General features: G+C 47.0%; 1 protein-coding gene across 2 annotated transcripts in view; it reads right to left on the minus strand.

Moving 5' to 3' along the window:
* Positions 1–6: 6 nt before the first annotated feature.
* Positions 7–25,250, minus strand: part of Tmc7 (transmembrane channel like 7) — a 51,828-nt gene continuing 26,584 nt past the window's right edge. Inside the window, exons 4-16 of one of the 2 annotated variants that reach the window (XM_013347657.2) lie at positions 24,294–24,461; positions 22,766–22,848; positions 19,296–19,441; positions 17,640–17,787; positions 16,416–16,589; positions 14,789–14,946; positions 12,527–12,644; positions 12,233–12,330; positions 10,251–10,437; positions 7,680–7,810; positions 6,445–6,600; positions 3,152–3,230; positions 7–1,523 (exon numbers count right to left, since the gene is read on the minus strand). In XM_013347657.2, the coding sequence (XP_013203111.2) occupies positions 1,449–1,523; positions 3,152–3,230; positions 6,445–6,600; positions 7,680–7,810; positions 10,251–10,437; positions 12,233–12,330; positions 12,527–12,644; positions 14,789–14,946; positions 16,416–16,589; positions 17,640–17,787; positions 19,296–19,441; positions 22,766–22,848; positions 24,294–24,461 (1,721 nt within the window). In that variant the 3' untranslated portion in view covers positions 7–1,448. Of the gene's footprint in view, positions 1,524–3,151; positions 3,231–6,444; positions 6,645–7,679; positions 7,811–10,250; positions 10,438–12,232; positions 12,331–12,526; positions 12,645–14,788; positions 14,947–16,415; positions 16,590–17,639; positions 17,788–19,295; positions 19,442–22,765; positions 22,849–24,293; positions 24,462–25,250 lie in introns of those variants that run through there. The other variant, XM_026781612.1, reaches the window with a different exon arrangement.

A 25,250-nucleotide genomic window follows, 5' to 3' on the forward strand; every position in this document is an offset into this window, starting at 1 on the left:
AGAGAGAGAGAGAGAGAGAGAGAGAGAGAGAGAGAGAGAGAGAGAGAGGACACACACAAAGCACGCTTTATACATATAGAGATGTGTTCACCATGACAAGTTTGCTTTCCTTCCAGAGCAAGAAGCCAATCATTTCTGAGAAACAAGGCAGTGGTCAGAGGAGGGAGATCCTTCTTGGCAGCTTTCTAAAACCATGAATCTAATTTTAAATGTCAGAAAAGGTTAGGAGCCAGTGAAAAACCGAAGCTTCAAACTGTCTGTCACAGGACTCGTAGCACCCTGACAGACTTTCAGGTAAAAGGTGAACGAATTAGGCACTGTTAAAAGGGCCAGCTTTGGAAGACACATGATGAGGTATTCATTAAATACAGTTTTTACCGTAGCAGAGATCGCAAGAGATGCTCTGTTTCTGTAACGTTTTATAAAAACAAAGGTACACACATCCAAAGTTTTAAGTGCAGGCAAACAAAGCCTAGCCCTTTGAAATGTGTAGTTAAGCAATCAGAACCCAACCTATGTTTGTATTGTGTGCTGTTCTTATCAACAGACTAGGCCATGGATCTACATCTGAAATCACACATATAACCCCCAAGCCTTACCCACGGCTTCAATACCAAACAGAACACTGTAGCCTGGCTCTGAAACATTTGGTTTCCTTCAGGAATGAAGAAGTCCATGCAAGGGAGAGGAATGACATTTGGAAAACAGAGAGGAACTGTCCATCCACCTTGCAAGGTTTTACCCTCCTTCAATTCTATCATCAAATCGCAGAACTTGCAGGCAGGTAGAATCAGAAGGCTGGTGGCTAGCCAGCCAGCTAAGGTCACCTTTCCCCTGAGGAGTGAACAAGGCTGCGGGAAAGGCTTGGAGAGGTGAGAAGCAGGGGCTACAACCTGCCTCAGTCTCCCACTCAAGGGCGATCCTGACGGGGGCAGAAATTCAAGTGTGGTCCGGGCACACAGCAGGAGCTGCCAGGATGATATTTCCACATTCTTATCAGCTGTTCCAAGCCTTTAGCACCTAACGATGCATGTTCGTTTGAAAAATGAAGTCAGGTTGAATTTTAAGTCACCAGTGGCATTTGAGAGGTTACTCACTCAACCTGGAAAGGTTTCCAAAGAAACCGCCCAGCTTTGGAGATGGGGGAACTCAGTTTTACTTTAAAAAACAACACATACAAACCTTTTTTAAAGATACAAAAGTCTAAACAAAAATAAATAAATAAATAAAAATCTCCTTCTCTGGTGTCAATAATAAAGCCCGAGCAACTTGAGAAGTCAGTGTTCTGGTAGAGTCCTTAGGGAGCCATGGCTCTCCAGGGGTTAGCCTGGTTGGCTAAGTCACTGAAAGCCCTAAAGTCTAGAAAAACACATTTTAACAGTTCCACTCAGGTGGACTTTGTAGGGTCTCCAGGGCCCCACGCTGAGAAGCTGCAGGCAGCGTCTTGCTCAAGCCGGCTGGCTCCGCACATCCCTTTGAGCTTCGGTTAGTTTCTGGATAAGATAACGCTTGTCACGACTCTCCTGAAAAAGAGAAGCGGGTTCTAAGTCTGTCTCATATGTTTAGGAATGTGGGAAGCTATTTCTCTCTAGTGAGTCTCTAGTCAGACTCCAGGTAAGGGATTCCAGCCATTGGAATGCCGCCGTGACTTCCAGGCTGGCCTGTCTCCCTCACCGGAGGTCCCACCACAGCCCCTTGTCCACGGGGCAGCTGGAGATCTAGAAACACGCATGGGCTGAGTGCCTGGCATGCACACAGCCTGGGTTCCAGCCCCAGCATTGCCTAAACTGGGTGTGGTGGTCCACACCTGTAACTCCCACCCTCAGGAGGTGGGTATAGGAAGATCAAAAGTTCAAGGCCATCCTTGACTACACTGAGTTTGGGACTGGGGCTACAAAGATGTAGTCTCAGACAATTTAACCAAATACTAAGCAAAACCGAAACCTTTTGAATTTGCCAGGCAATGCAGTGACCTCTGGCTAATGTCAAAGAATCATCTTGCCCCCTGTCCTTCATGGCCCTCCAACCATATACCCCCATTCTTCTGTCTCCCCAAAGTGCCTGGCTTATTCCCACATGGGGTCCTTCCATCCCTCTAAGGACCTCTAATAACTGGCGCCTGCCATCATTCCTGTCTCACCTCTGACGTCACCTCCGACAGGCCTCTCACAGCCATTGGCTGCTGTAGCCTTGGCTCCTCCATCCTGGCACATACCTAGCTCTTATGATCGTCACAGAAATTAGTTCACTGTGTGTACACGCCCTTACAGATGTGTTTGTGCTCGTGTGGAGGTGGGGGAGCACGTGTGCACGGATGTGCACCTTCACGGGGCAGTCACAAGTCAACCTCAGGTACCATTCCTCAAGTGGGGTTGGTGAGGCAGGGGTGGTATTTGTTTTAAAATTATCTTCAGATGTGTTTATGGGCATCAGTGTTTTGCCTGACGGTGTGTATATGCACCTGTGCAGGCCTGCTGCCTGCAGAATGTCAAAAGAGGGCATCAGATCCCCTGGAACTGGAGCTATGGATGACTGGGAGTCACCACATGGGTGCTGAGAATTGAACTCGGGTCCTCTGCAAGAGCAACTAGTGCTCCTAACCACTGAGTCATCTCTAGAGTTCCCTGGCCACCATGTTTGGAGACAGAGTTTCTTAATTAGACCAGCAACTTGCCTGAGGTTAGGCCTCCTGGCCAGTCAGCCTAGAGATCTGCTTCCCTGTGCTGGGCCTACACATGTAGGCCGTGATGCCTGCAGCCTTCTACTGGATGCCTGGGTGGAGCTCAGGTCCACATGCCTGTACAGCAGCACTTCACACACCGGGCTACCTCCCCACCCCAAATATATCGCTTCTCTCACTCTTTAATGCTTCTGCCTCTCTGGCACAGTACTAGATGAACCAGCTGAGTGAATAAATGAATGAATGAACCAGGTGAATGAATGAAACTAGAGATGGCTGCTTTATCTTTTCCCCTTTATCTGAAACAAGGTCTTAGTGGTGTGGAACTCACTGTGTAGACCAGGTTTATGTGAAACTTGTGACCTGCCCGCCTCGGCCTCCTGAGTGCTAGGACTACAGGCCTGTGCCATCATGCCCAGAGTCCTGGTTTAATGTCCCTGGCCCTGACCCTCTGGGTCTGTGCTTTCTTACCAGGGACAGCTGCTCTCGGAGCTGGACAACTACCCGCTTGTGTGCTCCAGCCAGTGCGATGAAGTAGAACATGACCAGGCTGCAAGACAAGACAGACAGGTTGTGAGGGAGCCTGCATTACCAGAACGTCATTAAAAACCACCCAAACACTCACAGGGAGGTTGTATTATCTGCAGGTCAACAAAAACCACCCCAGGTCTGCAGGATGCTAAGAACCACCCAACACTCATCGGGGAGCTGTGACACCTGGAGGCCACTAAAATACAAAATACACTGATTATTTCATTTGAATTATGTTTTCTCTGGTTCTAAAAAAGAGCTAAGCGGGCCAGCCCTCCTATCTCCTAAACATATGGCCGACGGCCGGAGAGACACCTGGAGGCAGGAGAGTCTGACTTAGAAGTCTTTATTCTCTGCTAATTACAAAGTTGCTAATGCTCCTCCCCTGACTGCTGAGTGGCGGCGAGAAGAGGGAAAAGCCCAGAAAGTCAGTTAAGGGTGTCGGTAATTGGCTGGGAATGCTCACTTGGTGGGCACTCAGACCTCAGTTTCCTCATCTGGGAGATGGATAAAGGAAAACTCGGTGACAAGGACTAAAAGCCATTAACAGCTTCCTGTCTACAGCTCTGGGGCTCAGACGGGGTCACGTTATAGTGGACAGAGGGCAAGAACCCATTTCATAGGGAAGCCAGTCTCACCTCGTTCCTGTCCATGTCCCCAGACAGGGCTGATCAAATCAGCACCAAATAACCAGGAGACGTAGAGAGTCTACAAGTCTCTTCAAGCCAGGGGTCTCCAAGGACAGCAAAGGCAGAGCAGATGTCCACCACCAGGGGGCACCAGGTGGACTATTAACCCATTGCTGCGGGAACTCAGCTCCTTGGGAAGTCCAGCTGAGCATCCCTAAATCATCTTATCAATCTCAGCTGGAGTGGGAGTCCCCTTTTCATGGGCATTTTTTAAGCTGCTTCCTAGAGTGGGCTTTTACTGGACTAATGATGTCATAATAGTTCATTGTTGCTTAGACAAGGTGGAGGCAGAGTTCAAGTGCAAGCTCCTCTCTAGGGCTCCTCTGTCGCCCACTGATCCATTATTTTTTTTTTTCATAGACTGTGAGATTTAGACAACCCGGGTACCAGCGATGTTAGAAATAGACCGTGTTTACTGGGCTTTTATAATCAGGCACACGGGGCTCGGGCCTTACGAGTGTAAACTTCCTGAGTCTAGTCAACATCCCCCTGAAAGAGTAAATATTATTATGCCATTTTAAAAATATTATTATTTCCATTTATCATGGAAAAGTGAGGCTCAGAGAAGCTCAGTAACTTGTCAAGCCTAACATGTGACACTCCGGGGTATTCCCAAAGGCCCACGTGCTAAAAGTGCGGCTCCCAGCCAGTGGTGCCATCAGGAGATGGGCTCTAGCAAGAGGAAGGTAGTTCAATGGGGTGTGTCCTTGACGGGTATTGAAACCCAGGTCCTTTCCTGTTTCTTTGCTTCCCAGTGGGCATGAAGTGAACGGGCCTACTGTACCATGTGTTCCCACCGAAGGGACTCTGGCCAGCTCGAGCGTAGTGGGTATGCCTCTGGCAGGGCTTGACCTTTTCTCCCATTCCCTCTGCCTTGCTAAAAACCATTAGCTTACATCCCTAAAGCTACCACCAAGGCCCATTTCCTTAGTAGGCCACTTCCTCCTCCTGAGACTGACTACCAAGGTCCAGTTAGCAAAGTCCAGCAATCAAAAGCCCCTTTTGGTTCACCTAATTAACATGCCCAATTAAAATTAAACACCTCTTCTTCCCCACCCCTGCTCATCTACACCTGAGACAGGTGGAAGAGCTGGTCCTGAGATCAGAAGGGCAGAACAGCTACCCCTCCCTGCCACCAGCTGCAACACTGGAGAGAGAGAAGGCCCCGCAACTCGCATGCGTAGCTTTATTGCACTCCACTGGTGGAGGTGTGGGTGGGCCAGCCCCAAAGTTGCGAGCATGGGAGAGCTTGTCCCCATCACTTATCTGTCATGTGGCAGCATGGGTTGGGGAGAGATGGCCAGCAATCCCCCCACCATGTGCGTGCACACACACACACACACACGCACGCACGCACGCACGCACACACGCACACGCACACACACACGCACACGCACACGCACGCACGCACACGCGCTGGCCTCGAGGCCATAAGAGTGGGAGAGCTAGTTCGACCCTCATCAGCTGCAGCCCCTACACCACGCCTGGGCAACACGGTGGAAGTGGCTCTAAGGGTGTAGGTGTGGGGAGATCTAACCCTGAGGATGGGAAAGCAGGAGAGCTGGTTGTGCCTGCCCCTTGCTTATCTCTGCAAGGGGTGAACTCTCCGAGGCAATGAAGGAGAGCTCACTCTGGGGGTGAAGACAAGGGAGAGCTAGTGGGCTGATCAACCCTACAATTACCCAGAACCTGAACCACCCCATCTGTGATCTGCTGGAGCACGTGAAGGGACCGGTCCTGCAGACCCAAAGCTTCTGGGTTTCCACAACACAGGGCAACAACAGGATAACCAAGGGGAGTCCCAGTGAGGGCCCAGCATTGATAGTGTAGCAGAAAGAGGAGGCCTTGAACAAGACCAATGACTCTTTGCAATGAATACTTGCAAGTAAAGATATATGGATAAAAGGGTTTACTGTGTGACTCACTGTGCCACATTGCAGCTTCTATGATGAGATTTCTTTCCCTTCTACTTTGTTTTCTTTTTTCTCTTAAATTTATTTATTATTATTATTAATTTTGGTAGGGGGAAGTTGCAAGGACAGAGGGTGGCTACATAGGGATGGGGAAATGAATGGGATGAGGTGCATGGTGTAAAAAATACAAAGAATAAATAAAAAGAAAAAAAAGCAAACATTAAACACCCTATCCTAACACAGGGTTTTCCCCTTTTTCCTTTATAAACTGCCATTTTCCTATGGGCCATCCTATCTTCCTCCTATCCTGTCTCCTGTCTCTCCAGAGGTCTCTTATTCCCTGCCCTTTGTTAGGCAATCATGGTCTTTGGGCTGAGAACTTGGTCTTGGGGTCCTGAGCTGACACTTTTCCTTTAACCCACCATGCTGTACTCGGCCACTACAGGGCCAAAGGCAACAGGGCCACATGACCATGGAATACAGAATGTGAACCCCTGAGCCAGGATAAAGCTCCTCTCCTTCTAAACTGAGTCTCTTGGCATTTTGTCCCAGCAACAGAAAGCATTCTAACACCCACCCTCCAATTCCCAGGTGAGAGCGGACATACTGGTCTGGCCTGGCTGTCACTCACCAGATGATCATGAAGAAAGGCACGGCAAAGGCTTCTGACGTGACGCCATGGATCAGAGTCTGCAGCGAGCTGGGGAAGGTGCTCACCGTCTGGGGGATGACCTCCCAGGTGGTGTTGAAGTTGGTGAACGGCCCACAGGCTTTCGAAGAAGGGATGCTGCCAAGACAGAGAGGGTGGGATGGCAGCCTGGGCTGAGAGGTCTGCCCAGGCATGGCCAGAATAGTTATTTGCAATAGCCTACAGGGAGCTCCCAAGTCCAGGAGTTTTTGGAGGGTTATGTTTGGAAATGCTGACCCTGAGATTCCATCAGGTCTCTAGGTCTAACTTTCCATTTGCAGGACATTCAAGGCAGAAATGTAAGGTTAACATCACAGAATGAACATACTAGACAACCGTGTATTCCCCAGTCTTTTAATTCAAAGCAGAGAGAAGGGCTGGAAGTCCTCAAAGAATCAAAGAGGACTGTAAGGCATGATGGCTGAGCACAATCGGGGACATGGGAAAGGCTGCTGCTTTAAAACAAACCGCGAAGACTGTGCTGGGATAGCTGAGAAATTTGAAACTGACAGAAATAATTAGCAATGTTTCCTCTGTGTGCATGTGTGTGTGTGCATATGCACGTGTACACAAATGCATGTGACATGTACGTGTGTGTGTGTGTGTGTGTGTGTGCATGTGTTTGTCTGTCAGTGCCTGGAGGCAGAGGTCAACACCAGTGTCTTCCTGTTTTAAAGCAGGGCTTCTCAATCAACACTGGACCTGGGACTTGTCCTTTTGACCAGTCTGGCTGGCCAGTGAGCCCTGGGAGCTGTCTGTGTCTATTCCTCCAGCTATCTTCTGCCTCCTCCCCAGCCCTGGGGTTAAAAAGTAGCCAGGCTAAAAAAAAAAAAAAAAAAAAGCAATGGAAAACCAAAAAAGGTAGATGAAGAAGCCAGCAGGGACCCTCTGTGGGCTCTAGAAAAGCCCATGAAGAATGTTACAGGTTCTTGTCCATAAAGAGATAGAAGTCACAAAAGAAAGGAGCAGTTTAGAAAATTAAGATATGGGGACTCAGAGGTTAAGAGCACTGACTGTTCTGAGTTCAATTCCCAGCAACCACATGGTGACTCGTGGTCATCTATGGTGAGATCTGGTAACCTCTTCTGGCATGCAAGCATACATGGAAGGAATGTTGTATACATAATAAATAAACAAATCTTTAAAAAAAAAAGAAAAGAAAATGAAGATATACTTACCGAGACATGCTAATTGTTAGTGGTATAATTGCTAAGCACAGCCCAATCAGCAACACCAGCAGGAAGAAGAAGTTAGAATTGGATGCTCTGAACTGCTTTGGGGAGGGTCTGCAGGTGTGAAGAAGACTCAGCTATGGAACAAAGGAGAAAGGAAACAATTAGAGCCCTGAGTCGTAGGGTCCCACGCTGTAGTCTAGCCCTGCCAGGGTACAATCATGCAGACATCAAAGAGAAGAATGCTCGGTGCAGATTCCAGTTGGGGAAATTCATGGTGATGACATAAGAAGAATGGACCAAAACACAGTGATGCTATAACTGATGAACAGAGGGAATACTCCAGAAGGAATGTTGAAGCTGACAGTGGGGGCTCCTTAAAGTGGATCTGAAAGATGTACTGCACACAGCACTTTAGAGTGACCTGTGGGACACAATGCATATTCACAGGGATTCAAATATCCAGAAGTGAATCTACAGTGATCTATGCCAACTAAGGGGATATTTTGCTTGAACATTTTACAAGCGCATAATCTTTCCCATGTGTTAGAAATAAATATTTACACTGAGGGGATGGAGATTTGAAGGTAATATCAAGTAAAAAGGGAGGGAACGAAAAAAATAAAGGCATACTGTTTCTAATAGGACAGACAAACAAACATCGCCACCTGCATTTCTGGCTAGGACATGAAACCTGTCTGAATTCCATCAGAACCAGAACAACTTGTGAGCTTACTTCTAGGGACGAGTCAGACTACAGCAGGGCGGACCTGGAACCTGTGTCCCCTAGGCCGGTGACCCATTTCACTCACCTGCCCTTCACTGCACGGCACATGGGAGCTCACTAACTAGCCAGCGTTTTCCTGTGACTCCGTCCACCACCCTATCTCCTCTAATGATGTCCTGCTAATTGACGTTTCCAAATGAAGACATGAGAACACTGGCCAAAGGCTAAGGCACCCAGAATAAAGTCTGGCCCAGAATAAAGTGAGGTCCCACTCACAGGGTGGGCAACCGTACTCAGTTGACAGCAAGTTACACCTGACTCTAACATTCTGGAGACATGCCCACTCTGTGTGACCTGGGGCCAGTTAGCCCTCTGAGTCTCTGCATTCTCTTTCATAAAACATTAGTGGCTATTCCAGGGCTGGAGGTAAGCACTACAGATAGGAAGTGGGGGCACTGGGGGGCACGGACTAATATTATCTGCTATTGTCAGCATCAGCATGATGAATGCTATTATTTCCATTTTTTAATTGCCAGGTAATCAACAAATTTTCAACTTGGTGGGTGGCACAGACTTGCCTAACATGCTCAACGTTCTGGGTTCAAGTGCCAGCACTTAAAAAAATGAACTAATTAAAAATAAATCTTTGCCTTATTAACAAAGAAAACGGTAGAAGGGTGGTGATTACTATGCTTGCTTTATTGTTTGGTAAGTATGGGGGCTGGTGAGACGGCTCAGTACCTAAGAGCGTGTACTGCTCTTACAAAGGACCAGAGTTAGTTCCCAGCACCCACACCAGGCAGCTCCAATTCCCTGTAACTCACCTGAAAACCTAACACCTCTGCCATCTACCACACATGTATATGTGTGAGACACACACTCACAGAGAGAGAGAATTAAAAATAATGAAAAGAAATCATTAAAAAGATCTGTCTTCATTTTAAAAAATAACAAACATGGCTTACTTTATGATTATGAAGAAACTAGTAAGTTCAGACCAGCCAGTCACCTTCAGGGCCACTTGCAGTCACCCATGGAGCATCTGATCCTGTCACAATGCATGGGGATCACGAGTTGGGCCAGTCACTACGCCCTGAAAAGTTACGCATTGACTCCAAAATTACAAAACAGAAATCAAGAAATCCTTGGCTAAATGTCATGGAAATAGACCACTCTTGTTGAATTCCTAGCTGAGACTCAGTTCAGTCAGTCACAATCAGTCACAATTACATCATAGCAACGAACCAATTCTTAAATGTGCTTGAGAAAGTTGTCAAAACAAAACAAAAATGATGTGTAAGCCCAGCACTTGGGAGGTCAAGGCAGAAGACCAGGAATTTGAGGCTAGTCAGAGATACACAGCAAAAAAGAGCTAAAAAGTTACTGGAAATCTTTTCTCAGAATAAACACATATTACAGGGCTGGAGAGATGGCTCAGTGGTTAAGAGCATTGCCTGCTCTTCCAAAGGTCCTGAGTTCAATTCCCGGCAACCACATGGTGGCTCACAACCATCTGTAAAGAGGTCTGGTGCCCTCTTCCGGCCTGCAGACATACACACAGACAGAATATTGTATACATGATAGATAAATAAATAAAATAAATATTAAAAAAATAAATAAATAAACACATATTAAAGAAACGATATTGCATGAGGCCCTGGGTTGGAGGGACATGTAATTACGATGTGTCTCAGGGGCTAAGGAAGGACTCAGATGGGGCTGGGGGATACAGTTCCAGGCTATACCACTGGCCTGGCATGCTGGAGGGCACTGGGTTCCTGTCCACAGATTTGCAAGAGCAAAGCAACAGAACGAGCAGTACAGGGTGGGAGCCCCGTGTCTCTCCTCACCTCTTTCACGTAAAAGGTGATAATGAATTTCAAGGTGGCGATGGCAGGGAGGAGCGGGGAGAAGAAGGCTCCAATCCAGCAGATGGTCTGTCCATACACGATACCCAAGACATTGTCTGGGATGGCAAATTCCTGCTGTCCCCAGCACTGGATCAGCTTCGAGGATGCACAGTAGGTCACCAGGAGCCTGGAAACAAACTAGACACATTCTTACCTGATCCTACCAGTGCCCCTAAGGCTACAGAGCCATAGCCACCAACCAACATCATTTCCAAGACAAGTTTGAGAAAGAGAAAGAGAGAGAGAGAGAGAGAGAGAGAGAGAGAGTTGTATATATGAGAGTGTCCACATGTTTGTGCATGCAGGTGTGTGAATGTACCTGCAGAGGCCAGAGAGTGACATCAGATGCCTCCCTCGGATGTGTTCCACCTTGTGTTTTGAGGCAGACTCTCTTACTGAGCCTTACTGATTAGGCTGAAGGAGTTAGTCATTGAGCCCCAGGTACCCTTCCTTCTCCAACTCTACAATGCTGGGATTACAGGCACAAGCAGCCACTCCACGCTTTTATGTAGGTGCTGGAGTGACGGAGATCTGGATCCAGGTCCTCGTGTTTGTGCAGCAACTGCTTTTACTGTGGAATTAATCACTTCCTCGGCCCAGTGTTTCTTTTTTATTAAGAAGAAAATGTATCTATGCATGTTTTTATGTGTGTATGTGCTCACGCATGCAGACGTGTAATAGCACATGTGTGGACACCAGAGGACAACGTGTAGAAGTCAGTTCTCTCTTTCCACAGTGTGGGTCCAGTGAACAACCTTAGGTGGATGAGGATAGGTGACCACTGCCTTTACCCTCTGAGACAGCCTGCTGGCCCCTACTTTAACTTTTCTGGTATCTACCTTTAGGGTTCACTGGACTTCTAGATAATTCCAGACTGGACTTCTAGATAATTCTGCATCTGAATGAACTGCTTGGGTTGCCCAGGATGGTCTAGATCTCAGGATGCTCCTGCCCCAACCTCCTGACTGCTAGAATGATTGATAGGCCTGCCTCATCACACCCTGGGTGCCTTGACCGTGTGGCGAGCAGAGATTCACTTCAGACTCCTGGGAGGACAGTGACAGCAGTGGTGGGGATCATGTCCTGTTGAGCTCTGCGCCACAGTGCTCTCCCTGTTTTGGTGTGTGTTACTGTGATGTTTGAAAGAAAATGGCCTCTATAAAGCAGTGTCACTAATAGGAGGTGTGACTTTGTTGGAATAGGTATGGCCTTATTGGAGGAAATGTGTGGGGGTGGGATTTGAGGTCTCAGTTGCTTAAGCTACGCCTGGTGTCACAAACTCCTCCTGCTGCCTGTGGATCACGATGTAAACTCTCAGTTCCTAGTCCAGCCCCACGTCTGCCTGCGCCCCACCATGTCCCACCATGATGACAATGGACTGAACCTGTGAACTGTAAGCCAGCCCCAGTTAAATGTTTTCCTTTGTAAGAGTTGCCATGGTCACGGTGTCTCTTCACAGCAACAGAAACCCTAACTAAGTCAGTTCTCTTGCTTATTCTCAGAGAAAGGCTCAGATGGCCCTGCTCTCGTCCCTTCCTTGACTCAGGTGAGAAACTCAGTGTCTTGTGACTGAGAGAAATAACTTGCTCAAAGTCACAAGATCAGCAAGAAGATGGTGTGAATCCAGATCCAGAAGCTGCATCCAGCGTGTCTGCCCTGGCAGGGCCTTGGCTGCATAGTGCAGGAAGTCTACACCAGGAGGCCTTGTGAAGGGAGGCACCATCTCTATCCCGGGTACCAGGGTACCACCTAAAGATGTGGGTAGCTGAGGCTCCTATGGTGTCAACAGCCTAGGGCCATTTGAAAGTCAGCAGACATCAATGGTTCCTCAGTGACTGTGGAGTCACCCGGCGTTTGTGGGGAGCAGCTATGTCGAGAGCTTCCGGTCATAGAATTGGGGTGGCAAGGGCTTCCACACTTACTTCCTAGGGAAGTCCACGAACAGTGTCACTGCCAAGATGATGATGAAGTCGAAGATCATCAGCTTGTACATTTCCTGTCCCACCTGTGTCTCCCAGCACTGAAATCAAGACGTGGAGACACAATAACAGACCCACTCCCAGCGCAGAAAGCCAGCCTTCTGTATCCTCAACCATCTCCACATCCCCATCCTGCTGCCCCTAAGGTCCCGCACAGACTTCAGCATCCAAGCCCTTGACCATGCCCAGCTTGGGGTCAGACCTGCCTTGAAGCTGGGAGTCAAGGCCATGGCTCACCGGGTAGAGCTTCTGGTTGTAGCCGCAGAGTTCACAGGGGTTGTCACCGCAGGACGTGATCTTGGAGCCCAGCGTGAACACCAGCACGCAGATGGTGGCCAGCCGCATGAAGACACACCTTGGGGAAGAGGCACGGGGAAGAGAAGGCGTCAGGCTGGACTTCCGTGGACCCTACATTGAGGTCCATGTAAGCAAACCTGAACTACACAGTTTCTGCTGGGAAGCAGATGGTAGGAAACTGACTTAAGACCAGTGAGTTGTACACTTTAAATGATCAAATGGTAACTTGATGTTATACATATTTTACAACAAGTGTTACAGTATTATTAATTTTTATTATTTATATGCATATGTAGGTGTTTGTGTATGGCTATGTGCACATGCACACAAGTGGCCATGGAGGCCAGAAGGGGACATCAAATCCCCTTGATTACAGGCTTTTACAGGTTACAAGCTGTTAGAAGCCACCTGCTGTGGGTGCTAGGACCTAAACTCAGATCTTCTGCAAGCGCACCTAACCACTGAGCCATCTCTCCAGCCTCTACAAGTCCTAAGGCAGGAAAAGGCAAGGCATGGTGGCACACAGATGATGAGTTCAAGGTCAGCCTGTGCCACAGTGAGACCCTGATTCAGAAAGGAGGAAGGAGGGAGGAAGGTACAGAGACAGAGAGAGACAGAGACCGAGTAGTCAGCTCAGCACGTGGACCTGTGTGGATTCTGCTATGAACAAGTCGCCACCCTCTCCATCATGGAGACTGGCTCTATTTTGGAACGTGGGGTAAAGTTTTGTTAAACCACGTCCTGGTGACTTGGAAACACTGAAGTGTTTACGGGTGGAATGGCATGCCACCTAAGAGCTCCTTAATATAACCCAGCATAAACGCAGAGAAAGCATGAAACAAGGTGGGCCAAAGGTCAGGTATGGATGCAGCTGTTGAGTGGAAAGGCTTGAAACTTCCTACAGTGACAGGGAGGGCACCACATGCAGGATGAGAGGCCCAAGAATGTGGAGGAAATCAGTAAGGTTGAAACACACACACACACACACACACACACACACACACACACGAAAATGTCACAATGAAACACATTGTTTTGTTCAGATAAGTGCTAATAAAAAAAAAATCCCTCCATCCCTGTAGTTACAAAATGCAAAGTTTTTGTTGTTGTCTTGCTTTAAAAAATGATATAAATACAGTCTGGAGTGGCGGGTTAGGCCTGTAAATCCCAGCACTTCGGTAGCTGAGGCTGGAGGACGTAGAATTGAGGCCATTAACACCATAGAAGCTTTCTAACAGCCGTCCCTCTCTCAACAGCAGTTTGCTCAACCACATTTAAGGCTCTCCAGGATAAAAGATAAATTCCTTAGCCTTCTTACACATACTGGGATGAGCTCTGTCCTGACCAGTCTTATGTCAACTTGACACAAGCTAGAGTCATCAGAGAGGGGGGAGCCTCAGTGGGAAAACCTCTGTAAGATCAGCTGTAGGCAAGCCTGTAGGGCATTTTCTTATTTAGTGACTGAAGGGGAAGGGCACAGTGGGGACACCCCTGGGCTGGTGGTCCTGGGTTCTATAAGAAAGCAGGCTGAGCAAGCCATGTTGAACTTGGCAGTAAACAGTACCCCACAATGGTCTCTGCATCAGCTCCTGCCTCCAGGTTCCTTCCGTGTTTGAGTTTCTGTCCTGACTTCCTTCAGTGATGAACAGTGATTTGGAAGTATAAGCCAAATAAACCCTTTCCTCCCCAACTTGCATTTTGGTCATGGTGTTTCATTGCAGCAATAGAAACCCTAACTAAGTCTCAAAAGAAAAAAAAAGAAACCCTCAATCTCAGATATTTGAGAAGAAGAAAAAAATTATCCAATTCAAACACAGTATCCGCTTGGCTATTTTTGCTCACTATGAACTCTCTGGATTCTACCTGATGCTGGCAGTTCTAACATCTTTGGAACAGTATGTCCTTCTAGGGCCCCATCCTATGCTTTCAGTTAACACAGAATCAGAAGTGTAACACTGACAGGAGACTCCGAAGCCTAGGGACCTTCACTGTGTGGCAAATGATAATTTACTCATGGGGCTCATCAAAGGAAGGATGATTTTTAGTGTAGCATAAAAACAAGCCACAAGCAACCAGAAATGTCTGCCGTGAGTGAGCACTGGTCTACCCGGCATGCACGCAGGAAAACAAGCCACAAGCAACCAGCAATGTCTGCCGTGAGCAAGCACTGGTCTACCAGGCATGCACACAGCTAGGCATTACCTAAGAATTGTCAGGCGGATCTCGAAGCCTGGCGAGTAATCCTCATAGTGGATGATCTTGGCAAAGATGATTGGGGTGATGAAATTGGCCAGTGTGATCACAATGGAAGGGAGGTACAATATCAAGAGGTTCTCCCCAAAAACCATCTTGTTAATTTCCTGGAAAGATAACAGAAAGCACCGGTCAGCCTAAGTGGGGTGGCGATGGTGAAGATTTGAACTGCAGAGAACTCAGCTGCGCATGCTGAGAAGACACACAAAGCACATTTATCAACCCAGGCGGCTGGGAAACATAAGCCTTGGCTGCTTAGAGCCTTCCTTCGATGCACACAGGCAGACACGCTGGAAGAATAATGAACGCTGCTGGACATATTAGTGAAGTACACAGAATTCTGTGTGTGCTGTGTGGACAGCCCATTCAAGTTACCTTAGGAGCAGATCATATGTGTGTGTGTGTGTGTGTGTGTGTGTGTGTGTGTATGATCATATATATGTGTGTATGTATATGTGTATATATATATATATATCCAAGATGAAAACTAAGTTGCTTAGCCTTCCTTGAAGCCAGGTACACAACTGTAACTAAATTCTAGCTGAGGCAATAGAAGTTTTTTGTTGTTGTTGTGTTGTTTTGTTTTTCTGAGACAGGGTTTCTCTGTGTAGCCCTGACTGTCCTGGAACTCACTTTGTAAACCAGGTTGGCCTCAAACTCACTGAGATCTGCCTGCCTCTGCCTGCCAGATGGGATTCAAGGCGTGCACCACCCCTGCCCAGTCAGAAATTTTTAAATCAAACTCTGTATCACATCCTTGAAGAGATGAGTCAGCCCCAGCCTCCCCACTTTCCCTTTACCTAGAATGTGGATACGGCAGTGAACCATTTCGTACCATACAGAAAGCAGCCACGGTATATGAACAGATGATGAAGCTACAAGTTGGATGGCATTTATGGTATTTGGGTATCTAATGCCTGATGACTGACGGTCACTACACCAATTTAGACATTTTTATATATCTAAAGAAGACTTCACTATGAAATTCTGGCTGGTCTTGAATTTGTGATTCTCTGAGCCTCCTAAGTGCTGGAATTCCAGGTATGCACAACCATACTCAGTTCCCAACACAGATTTTTAAAAACAGTGCTTGGGACTAGGGAGACGGCTCAGGAGTTAAGACTGTGTACTGCTTTTGCAGTGGGCCTGGGTTCCATTTTGAGCATCCATAGCCAGCTACTAACTTCAGGGGCTCCAACACCCTCTTCTGATCACCACAGCCACATGCACTCATGGGTACCAACTCCATTTCCTACATATACACATGCAATTTAAGACAAAAAGGCTTTTAAAACACGGATTCTTCTTATAAACTGAGGCCCTGGCTGTGAACTAGAAGAGTCAGAAAACACAGGTGGCCGGCTTAGATCTGAATACTGTGAACTCCTCAGGCGGGAAGAGGTATTCCCAGAACAAAAGTTTCTGATCAGCTGATTTGCCATTCCTATATCCACTGAACTTCTCCTTCCACTCGAATAGAGAAATGATGTTGGTTATCTTCCACAGAGATCTGCAGGGCACCCGGCACGCTGCCATGCTAGGGGGCAAGGTCAACTGACTCTCACGGGGCACTTACTTTCTTCATGTGCTCTTGGGAGAAGGTAGTGGCTAGGTAGATGGCATAGAAGCAGGCCGCGAGCACGGCCAGCACGATGCAGTTCAAGAACAGCCTCAGAGAATAAATGCGTATGGTTTCCTCCGAGGTCCTTTCGGCTATTTTCTGTCGTATCCGCTCTTCCTCCAGATCTGCCTACGGACCAAAGAAAACTCATTCATGAGCATTTTGTAACATAGCCCACAGATTTCTCTTAAAGATGTTGCCCGAGATACCTTCCCAGGCTAAGCCCCACCAGTTTTTATGTCTAAGGCTTATGGTAAGGTAGAACCTTCCACTCTAGATTGCATTTGGCTCTGCAATAAATGTGTAAGCCGAATAGGCATTTATGATGCATGTGTGTGTGTGTCTATGTGTGTGTGCACACATGCAGACAGTGCAGTATTTCCTTAAATAGGATATATCATTATTTTAACTTTGTTTATTAATTGGTAATTTATTTATCTGAAGTTCTGAGGGTTGAGTACTCCAGGCCAGCCCTCTACCATCAACCAATATCTCCAGCCCTTAAAAAAAAAAGTTTTTGTTTTTTGAGATAGTCTTATTGAGTTGCCAGGACAGCCTCAAGATTTAGCTCTTCTGCCTCTGCCTTTCAAGTTGCTAGGATTATGGGTATGTCCTGCTATGTTTGCTTTTAATCCAGCCTGGGAGTCTCTGCTTCTAACAGAATTTAATTTGTTCAAGGTTAGCGTAATGAATAGTAAATAGAGCCAACTCCACCCACCTTCCTTCAGCTTTAGATCCCTACCCCCAACCTTTTCCTCATGGGTTTGACCAACATGCTATTCATTTCTCTTTTCCTATTAAACGTGGAAGTTTTCCTGTTACTCCTCAGCTTCTCTCTAATCCATTCTGTTATCACAGCACACCCTTCACGTTTCTTGAACAAACAACCTTTATGATGCTATGGCCAGGTGGGATATTAATAAGACAGTAGGGAATGGGGGTAAGATGCCACCTGCCCTGTGTGCCCTACCTCCGTTCTCAGTCCCAAGTTATCAGCACCCATGCTCAGGCAAAAGGTGATCAACCCGACAAACTGTTTGCTGTAAAGAGCTCCTAAAACCAGCAAAGAGGAAGCTATTGAGACAGAATGCAGCCTGAGATCCCATGTAACCTGCACACAGCCTCCCTGCACCAGCCTGGTAGGGAAGTCCCTCCCCAGGGTAAGCCAGCAGCACTCACTCGGAGCTCATAGCGCAAGCTGCTGTGTTTTAGCTCGGCCATGCTGCGATTGGTGATGCAGAAGTCCCAGCCAGCGAAGATCTTGTTACAGTAACTCTGGAAGTGCTCCTCGCTCCGGATCAGGTTGATCTTGAACCCTTCCACCGACCTGACCCCGAAACACAAGTATTCTTCTGAGAACAGCAGCAACATACAGGCACGCGAATTGGTCTCATTTAAGATCTACGAAGTCGGATATGGCTGCATTGCTGGTCCATTGGGACAACGAAGTTTATTCTATGTGACAGCTGAGCAGGTATCTCACTGGTGAAATTCACTGTCTTTTATCCATTCAATAACTTCTTTTCTAAAGCTATACCTACTTTATGTGTATGGTAGGTATATGTAGGGTGTTTGGCCTGCATGTATTGCTTATGTACCATGTGCACACCTGTTACCTGTGGGGGCCAGAAGAGGGTATCACATCACCCAGAATTGGAGTTATATATTGTCGTGAGTCACCATGTGGATGCTGGAAATCGAACCAAACCCAATCCTCTGGAAGAGCAGCCAGTGTACACACCACTGAGCCTCTCTTCAGCCCTCCACGAGGTAATTTACCTTTTCAAAATAATTTGCATTTTTTTAAAAAATTTTACCTTATGTATTCATTTGTTGCAATGCTGACAATTGAACTCAAAGCTTCGATCTCTGAACCAGACTCCCAGCTCCCCTCCCCTTATAATACATGACCCTAACCAGGGGATGGACACACACCATCAGGGACTCAGCTCATCAACAGTCTTCCGGCTCTGACCACAATGGAAGGGTCAGGATTAGGTATCTGAGTGGACAGAGCAACAACACCTTCACGGCGTTTCTGTGCCCACGATCAGGCAGACTGCAGGCTGATGGAAACTGATGTGCTATTTCCCACCACTGCAAGAAGCTGCTGCCATACAGCTGCTCAGAGCTGAGGCGGTTCTTGCCCTAGACATCACTCCCAAGCGAAGGCTGTATCCTTCTCAGATCAGTCTCGTGCCTTCCTTGGCTCTCCACACACTCAATTCCCCAATGGTCCAATTAACTAGAGTTGGTTTTCTGCCACTTGCAAGCCAACAGAGACCCAGTTAACATAACACTCCCCAGCCAGAGTGAAGCCCGTGAGAAAGAGGGGCCTGGAAGAGGCACTTAGCACACACTCAACTCAGACCGCTGCTCCGGCTGCCAGCTCCTGACTTCTGCTTCCTCCAAGCCTTGCCTGCAGCACACTCAACCCCTTCCTCCGAAGCCCACCCATAGATTCTGCTCATCCTTCAGGCCCTGCCTTCCAAAACTATGAGTTCAGTCACTGAGAATCGGAGATGCCGCCACACACTTAAAAGGGTGGGGAAATGTAGGGAGGTTGCAGGACGAGCTCACAGAGGTAGGTCACAGGGCTAGACTCCTGGACCAGAGTGTTCTCTGCCTTCTTACCCACCACCCTATGAACAAGCTTCTCTGTCAAGCTCCTGCTGCCATGCCTTCCCACTGTGATGGACTGAAATTCCCTGTACCCACGAGCCCGGATAAATATTTCCTCCTTTGAACTGTTTCTGACAGGTATCATCTGGTCACAGCAACAAGAACATTGCTGACACAAAAGTCAAGGAGAAAGAGAAAGCAAGGCACACTTACCTTTTCACTATCCAGAGGAGACTCAGGGCCAGGTAGGCAATTGTGCTTATTAAGTAAGCCAGGGGCAGATCATACGTGAAATTCTGAAATTTTACTCCATCAATGGTGTAGTGTCCATAAAAAAGGCTGGTCTTCTCCAGGAAACCCTGAACAAAGCAAGAACACAGGTCAGGGTGAGTGAGTGCAGGCAGGCAATCAAAGGAGGCCTCCCCGCCTCGAGGGACCCACACTGGAGTGCCCTTGTTCACCCCGGAATCTCTCCACACCAAAGCAAAACTCAAGGTATATGGGCTGCTCAGTTAGTGTTAGGGGAATACGGATCTGCTAACACCTGAGTATCAAAGTTCCCTGGGACGTGCTGGGAAGATGGGTCAGCAGCACATGCACCGCAGAGATCCCATTTGGTTTCCAGTCCCCACAGCAGGGGAACTCACAACCTCCTCCACCTCCAGGAGACTTGACGCCCTCTTCTGGCCTCCAAGGGTACTGCCTCATGTCCACATAACCTCACACAAACACATACATATACAAACAAAAATTAAAAACCTTTAAGAAAATTAAATGGTAAGCCACACTTAACTAATGTGAGAAAAAAAATCTAGGCCATAGCATCAAAAAGAACACATAGGAATAAGTTTAACACAAGTATAAATAGTATATTGTGAAAACTATGAACCGCATTTGAAATAAAAATGGGCTGGGTGTGCAGTTCAAAGGGTAGAGTGTTGGCCTAGTATGCACAAGGTTATGGGTTTAATCCCAGCTCAAAACAGGGATGGGGACACACACCTGCAATCCTAGCACTCTGGAGGTGGAAGCAGATGGATCAGAAGTTCAAAGTCATTCTTTTTGAGATACATAACTATTTTGATGCTAGCCTGGGCTAAAAGAGACATTATCTCAAAATAACAAAACAAAACAAACAAAAAGGGTCAATATTTTATATATGTGTGTGTACATACACACGCATATACATATATGTAAATATATATGTATATTTGGGTGGTGGTGGTCATGCCTCCAGTCCACACACTTTGGGAGGCAGAGGCAGGCTGATATCTTTTAGTTTGAGGCCAACCTGTTCTACAGAACGAGTTCCAGAATAGTCAGGGCAGCTACACAGAAAAACTCCATCTTGAAAAACCAAAAATAACTAACAGAAAGGCATCCATTTGTTTTTGTTCATGTACTTGGTTTAGGATTTCTATATCAATACTCTACAAATGGGTCTATGGAACCGGCGCGCACACACACACACACACACACACACACACAAACACACACAAAATCAGAACCCAGCTGGCTTCATTCGGAAATTAACAAGCTGGTCTTAAAGTTTAGATGCAACGACAAGGGAGCCAGCAGCCAAAGCAGCCTTAAGAAGAGCAAGGCTGGAAGACCAGGTCTTGCCACAAAGCAAGATCAAGGGTGTCCCGTACAGGCACAAAAAGGCACAGAAGTTGCCTTTAATCCCAGTAGTTGGGAAGCAAAGGCAGGTGGATCTCTGTGACTTCAGGGCCAGCCTGGTCTACACAAAACAAAGCAAACCACCACCACCAACAACAACAAAATCAGACACACAGCAGAAAACAGAAGCAAGCACCCAAACATCTCCAGCCGACAAGCTTTTATAGGGGAAAACATGTCCTCTGAACACATGATACGGAGACACCAGAGCCAAATCACACGTAACAACAGCTGGAAATGGCTCAAGGATCTAAGCAGTAGAGGCAGACAGAGAAAAGTGGTAGCAAGCTTAAGGTCAGTCTGAGCCAAGCAGCAAGACTGTTTAAAAATAAACAAACAGATAATAAACAAAGTCTTATTTTTTTTATGACAACCACGTATTCTCGCACTACCTGAGTAAGAAAATGCGTAAATAGGAGCAAACTTAGAAAAGAAGACTCCATACTGTCTCCCACTTTCTCAAAGCCTGGACACACATCATAAATATCTGTCCAGCTCTTCGGATCCCTTTCCACATGGCCTCAGATTGATCTCAGTTCTCACAACCTTCTCCTTACATTAAAGGGACATCAGAGGGCCAGAGGGCCACAGAGTCCAGAGAATAAGTTCCCTGACCTCAGAAGGAGCCTGTTTCAGAAGTCAAGCCTGTGGCCTTTTGGCCCTCTTTTTTTTTTTTTTCTGTTTCTGTAGAAAGTGACAAAAATGAAATGAAATAAAACCCCTTCCTCAGGCACAGACTCCACATCTCAAGCGCTCATGAGCCAACCACTCTCTCACTGTGCATAACAGACCCAAGCGATTCTCCAGAACACTGCAGAAAGTTCAGGACAGGTTGCGTGGAACATCCATGATCCTGTGCCACTAACTGTCCTTTAAAACACACTAATATACACTGCCTGTGGGATGCAATGTGAAGAAGTGGGGCTATTTATTGAGTTCCTGATTTGAAAGACAAAAGAGAAAAGGAGGAGGAGGAACAGAGATGACAGTAGCTCTGAGGTTCCAAGAATTTTTATTTTTTTATTGAGACAGGGTGTCACTATGTATCCCTGACTGTAGACTAGGCTGGCCTAGAACACGCCTCTGCTAGAGATCCACCTGCCTCTGCTTCCCTGTGCTAGATTCAAAGGTGTGCTCCACCATGACGAGTCAAGTTTTGCTCTCTGTAACAATGACTTCGGGCACGATACTGTGTGGTCCTCCTTTGTGCAGCTTTCATTTCCTCATTTATGTATGCGGCACTCGACTGTACACCAACAACCTCTGAGCTGTTTTTGTAGAAAACATGACTTTGAAGATGTAAAAGCACCTCCCCCCCCCACGTGCCACCATATTAAATACCATGGACAAATCCCAGACTTTTTAATCTAACTGTTCAGAAAAGCAATGGCGTGGCATTTTAATACTAGCAGCTTCCAGAAAGATTAAACCATCTGTAGGCTAAGCGTCTTCTGTCTGGAATGCTTGGAACCAGAAGGACCTGACATTTCTGAGCTTTTCAGAATTTGGACTCTTCCCATAGACTTCACCAGTTGGGTGTCCATCAGCCAATCCCAAACGTCCCCAATCTGGCTTTGAGTTTTCAGATCAGAGATGCTAACTGCAGAGTGTTATATTAATTCAGGCCAATACAAAGGTAGCAGAGAGGAGGAGAAGGCCAGCAACTGGAATCAGCAGAGAGTATTTCCAGTATAATCTAGCAGAAGGTCAGTAGAAGCACAGGACTTGCTAGTGAGCTCACCGCAAACCCTGTTTCACTGCTCACTGCCAACACTGGCATTCGGCTCTCACTGGTCTTTGACAAAGAACACTGTGTTTTGAATTTTGTTGTCATTTTGAGACAAGGTCTAGCCATACAGCCTAGGCTGGCCTGGCAATTCTCCTGCCTCTACCTGTAAGATCATGGGCACACAGCACAGAGCCCCGGATGCAGGATACCAGCGTCTACACAACTTGACTGTCAGTGTAAGGAGGGTCCACAAAGGACTGAGTTAAAGACTCACCGTGCCAGAGAGCAAGTCGATGATGAAACTGTAAAAGTAAATGAGGCCAGGGCTGCTTATTGGATAGACTGTGCACTCAATATCTGCAGGAAACAACGCAAAGGACATGTGTCAGAGTTTCACTATGTCACCAACTCATCCACTGCAGCTTGGGAACATAAGCTGTGGATACACACTCAGATACGCCTGTGAGTTTGTCCATACATCTTGTTATTCCCTGTGGCTCTGCGTTCACGTCCCAGTGTGTCTGATAGATCTTTTCTCCTTTCATTTCTGTTTTTAGGGTTTCTTTTACTGTTCCTTTACTAAACAGTTTGGGGTTATAGCTATTTTTGTTTGTTCAGTGGGTTTTTTAATTGCTTCATTTTGCTTGTTTGTTTGTTGATATATGTGCATATGTGCAACTTGTTCATGCAGATGCCCACAGAGGACAGGAGAGGGCATCGGACCTGATGGAACAGAGGTTCCAGGTGGGTACGGCTGCTATGCTGATGTGGGTGCCATGAACAGAATGTGGATCCTCTGTAAAAGTAGCAGGTGCTCTTAACTGCTGAGTCATCTCTCCAGTCCCTTGTTTCACCATATAGTTTAGAACACTCCAGCTCAGCGTCTTCCCCTCTCAACATCCTAAGCTGTAAGATTAGAAGATAAGCACTATTCAGTGAGCTTAGTGTTTAATATTATTGTACTTTTAAGATTTATTTTATTTTAAACTATGCGTGTTGGAAGAGTATGTGTATGCAAGTGCCCCCACAGAAGACAAAACAGGGCATCATATCCCCTACGTCTGGAGTTACAGGCAGTTGTGAGCTGCCCACTGTGGCGCTGGAAACCAGATCAACACCATCTCTGCAGCCCCAACATTGACTGTTCTTTACACGATCTAAGTATTCAATAACGAAGTGTTGTTTTAAGGGAAGAATAATGATCTCTATTTAAATGATCACCCTGGCTCAATAGAAAAAGAAACTGAGGCTCAGGAAGGTTAACTGAGCAGCAGAGCTGGCCTGGAAACCTAATGTTGATTTTCACACAACACAGGATATAAGCCTCTAAAACGGGTATACAGTGTCTGGCACAAGATCCCTGTGGAACTGTTATTAAGCTCCAAGCACATTCTTATCACAGATAGCAATCTTGAAATGAAGTCATCTGGTCAGTTCTCTCAGGTTTGCTAAATCGCCCCCTTACCCACCCTGCATTGCTCCTCCCACGTGCCCTCATGAACTCAGGAGCCAGTGAGATGTGGAGGAAATGTGTTTGTGTGTGTCATCTCCAAAAACAAGTGTCAGTAATCAGCCCACATTTGCTGTGGCTCTCTTCCCCTGGGGCACAGTGACAATCATGGCTGCCCTGGTAGTTTGGGCTCCGAAGTGACGATTCCCAGCCCATGATGGATCTGGACCGTGAGAGACAAGTACGTGTTTACTGACACCAAGGACAATGGGATTGTTCATTTCTGCAGCGTAACCTAACCCATCCTGACTGACACAGTGGGCTAGGACCCAGGATCAAGATGTCCACTCACCCATGTCTTTGAACGGCACGAACACGAAGGTGCTGTTGGTGATCTTGTACTTGGTGAGTAAGATGGGGAGCAAAACCAACATGAAGATGATCAGGAATATCACCAGGTTCAGGACCACCAGGAACCGTAGGAAAGAGAAGTAGGACTGGATCCCTGTGCCAAACTTCCCTAGAAAAGAAGCAACATGGCTACCAATGACCTGCTGCACGCTGTGGACTCCATCACTGGGAGAAGGCTAGGAAAGAGAGGGGGAGTCACATTCCTTCAATGCATTTTTTTATCACTCGTGTGTGGGGGGCACCGGCATGAGGTCAGAGGACAACTTTCAGGAGTCCTCTCCTTTCACCACGTGGACCCCAGGAATCCACTCGGATCATCAGCGACATCTCACGCTCTATTCTTTGCTTGAGGCCCGGATTCCTAGAGAGTTTTCATGTGTAGATCCACAGCTGCTTCTGAATGTGTCCTCCGAGAGCAGTGTAAGGAAAGGAAGGGCTTCACAGTTAGCTTTCGTCACATGAATACCCAGCTGCCTCAGCACTGCTTTGGGTGTCAATTGTTTCTGTCTGTACACATGTTCTGAGTCCTATCCTGCCTGTGGTCCACACATCTATCTTTACATCAATGTGAGACTAACTCAGTTGTTGCAGACGTGTGCAAAGGAATGTTCTCTGGTGCTACCCGTTTTCCGCTCCGCTCTTCCCTGAGCTTGTCCCAGGTGCCCCTGCGACTTAGCGTTTCTAACATACAGTGCTTGGAATCAGTGTGTCAATTTTCACACACAGACACACACAGATGAGTCTCTGATTGATTTACATGAAATACATTGGCGAATTTGAGAAGTGACATCTCGTCTTTTTAATATTGAATCTCCTGAATGTGACATACTTGGATCTTCTTTGGCATTTCTCAATAAGAGTTTTATACCCAGCTTCCTTCCTTTTCCCTCCCATTCTC

Source organism: Microtus ochrogaster, chromosome 8 (genome assembly GCF_000317375.1).
Source record: "Microtus ochrogaster isolate Prairie Vole_2 chromosome 8, MicOch1.0, whole genome shotgun sequence".
Taxonomy (NCBI): Eukaryota; Metazoa; Chordata; class Mammalia; order Rodentia; family Cricetidae; genus Microtus; species Microtus ochrogaster.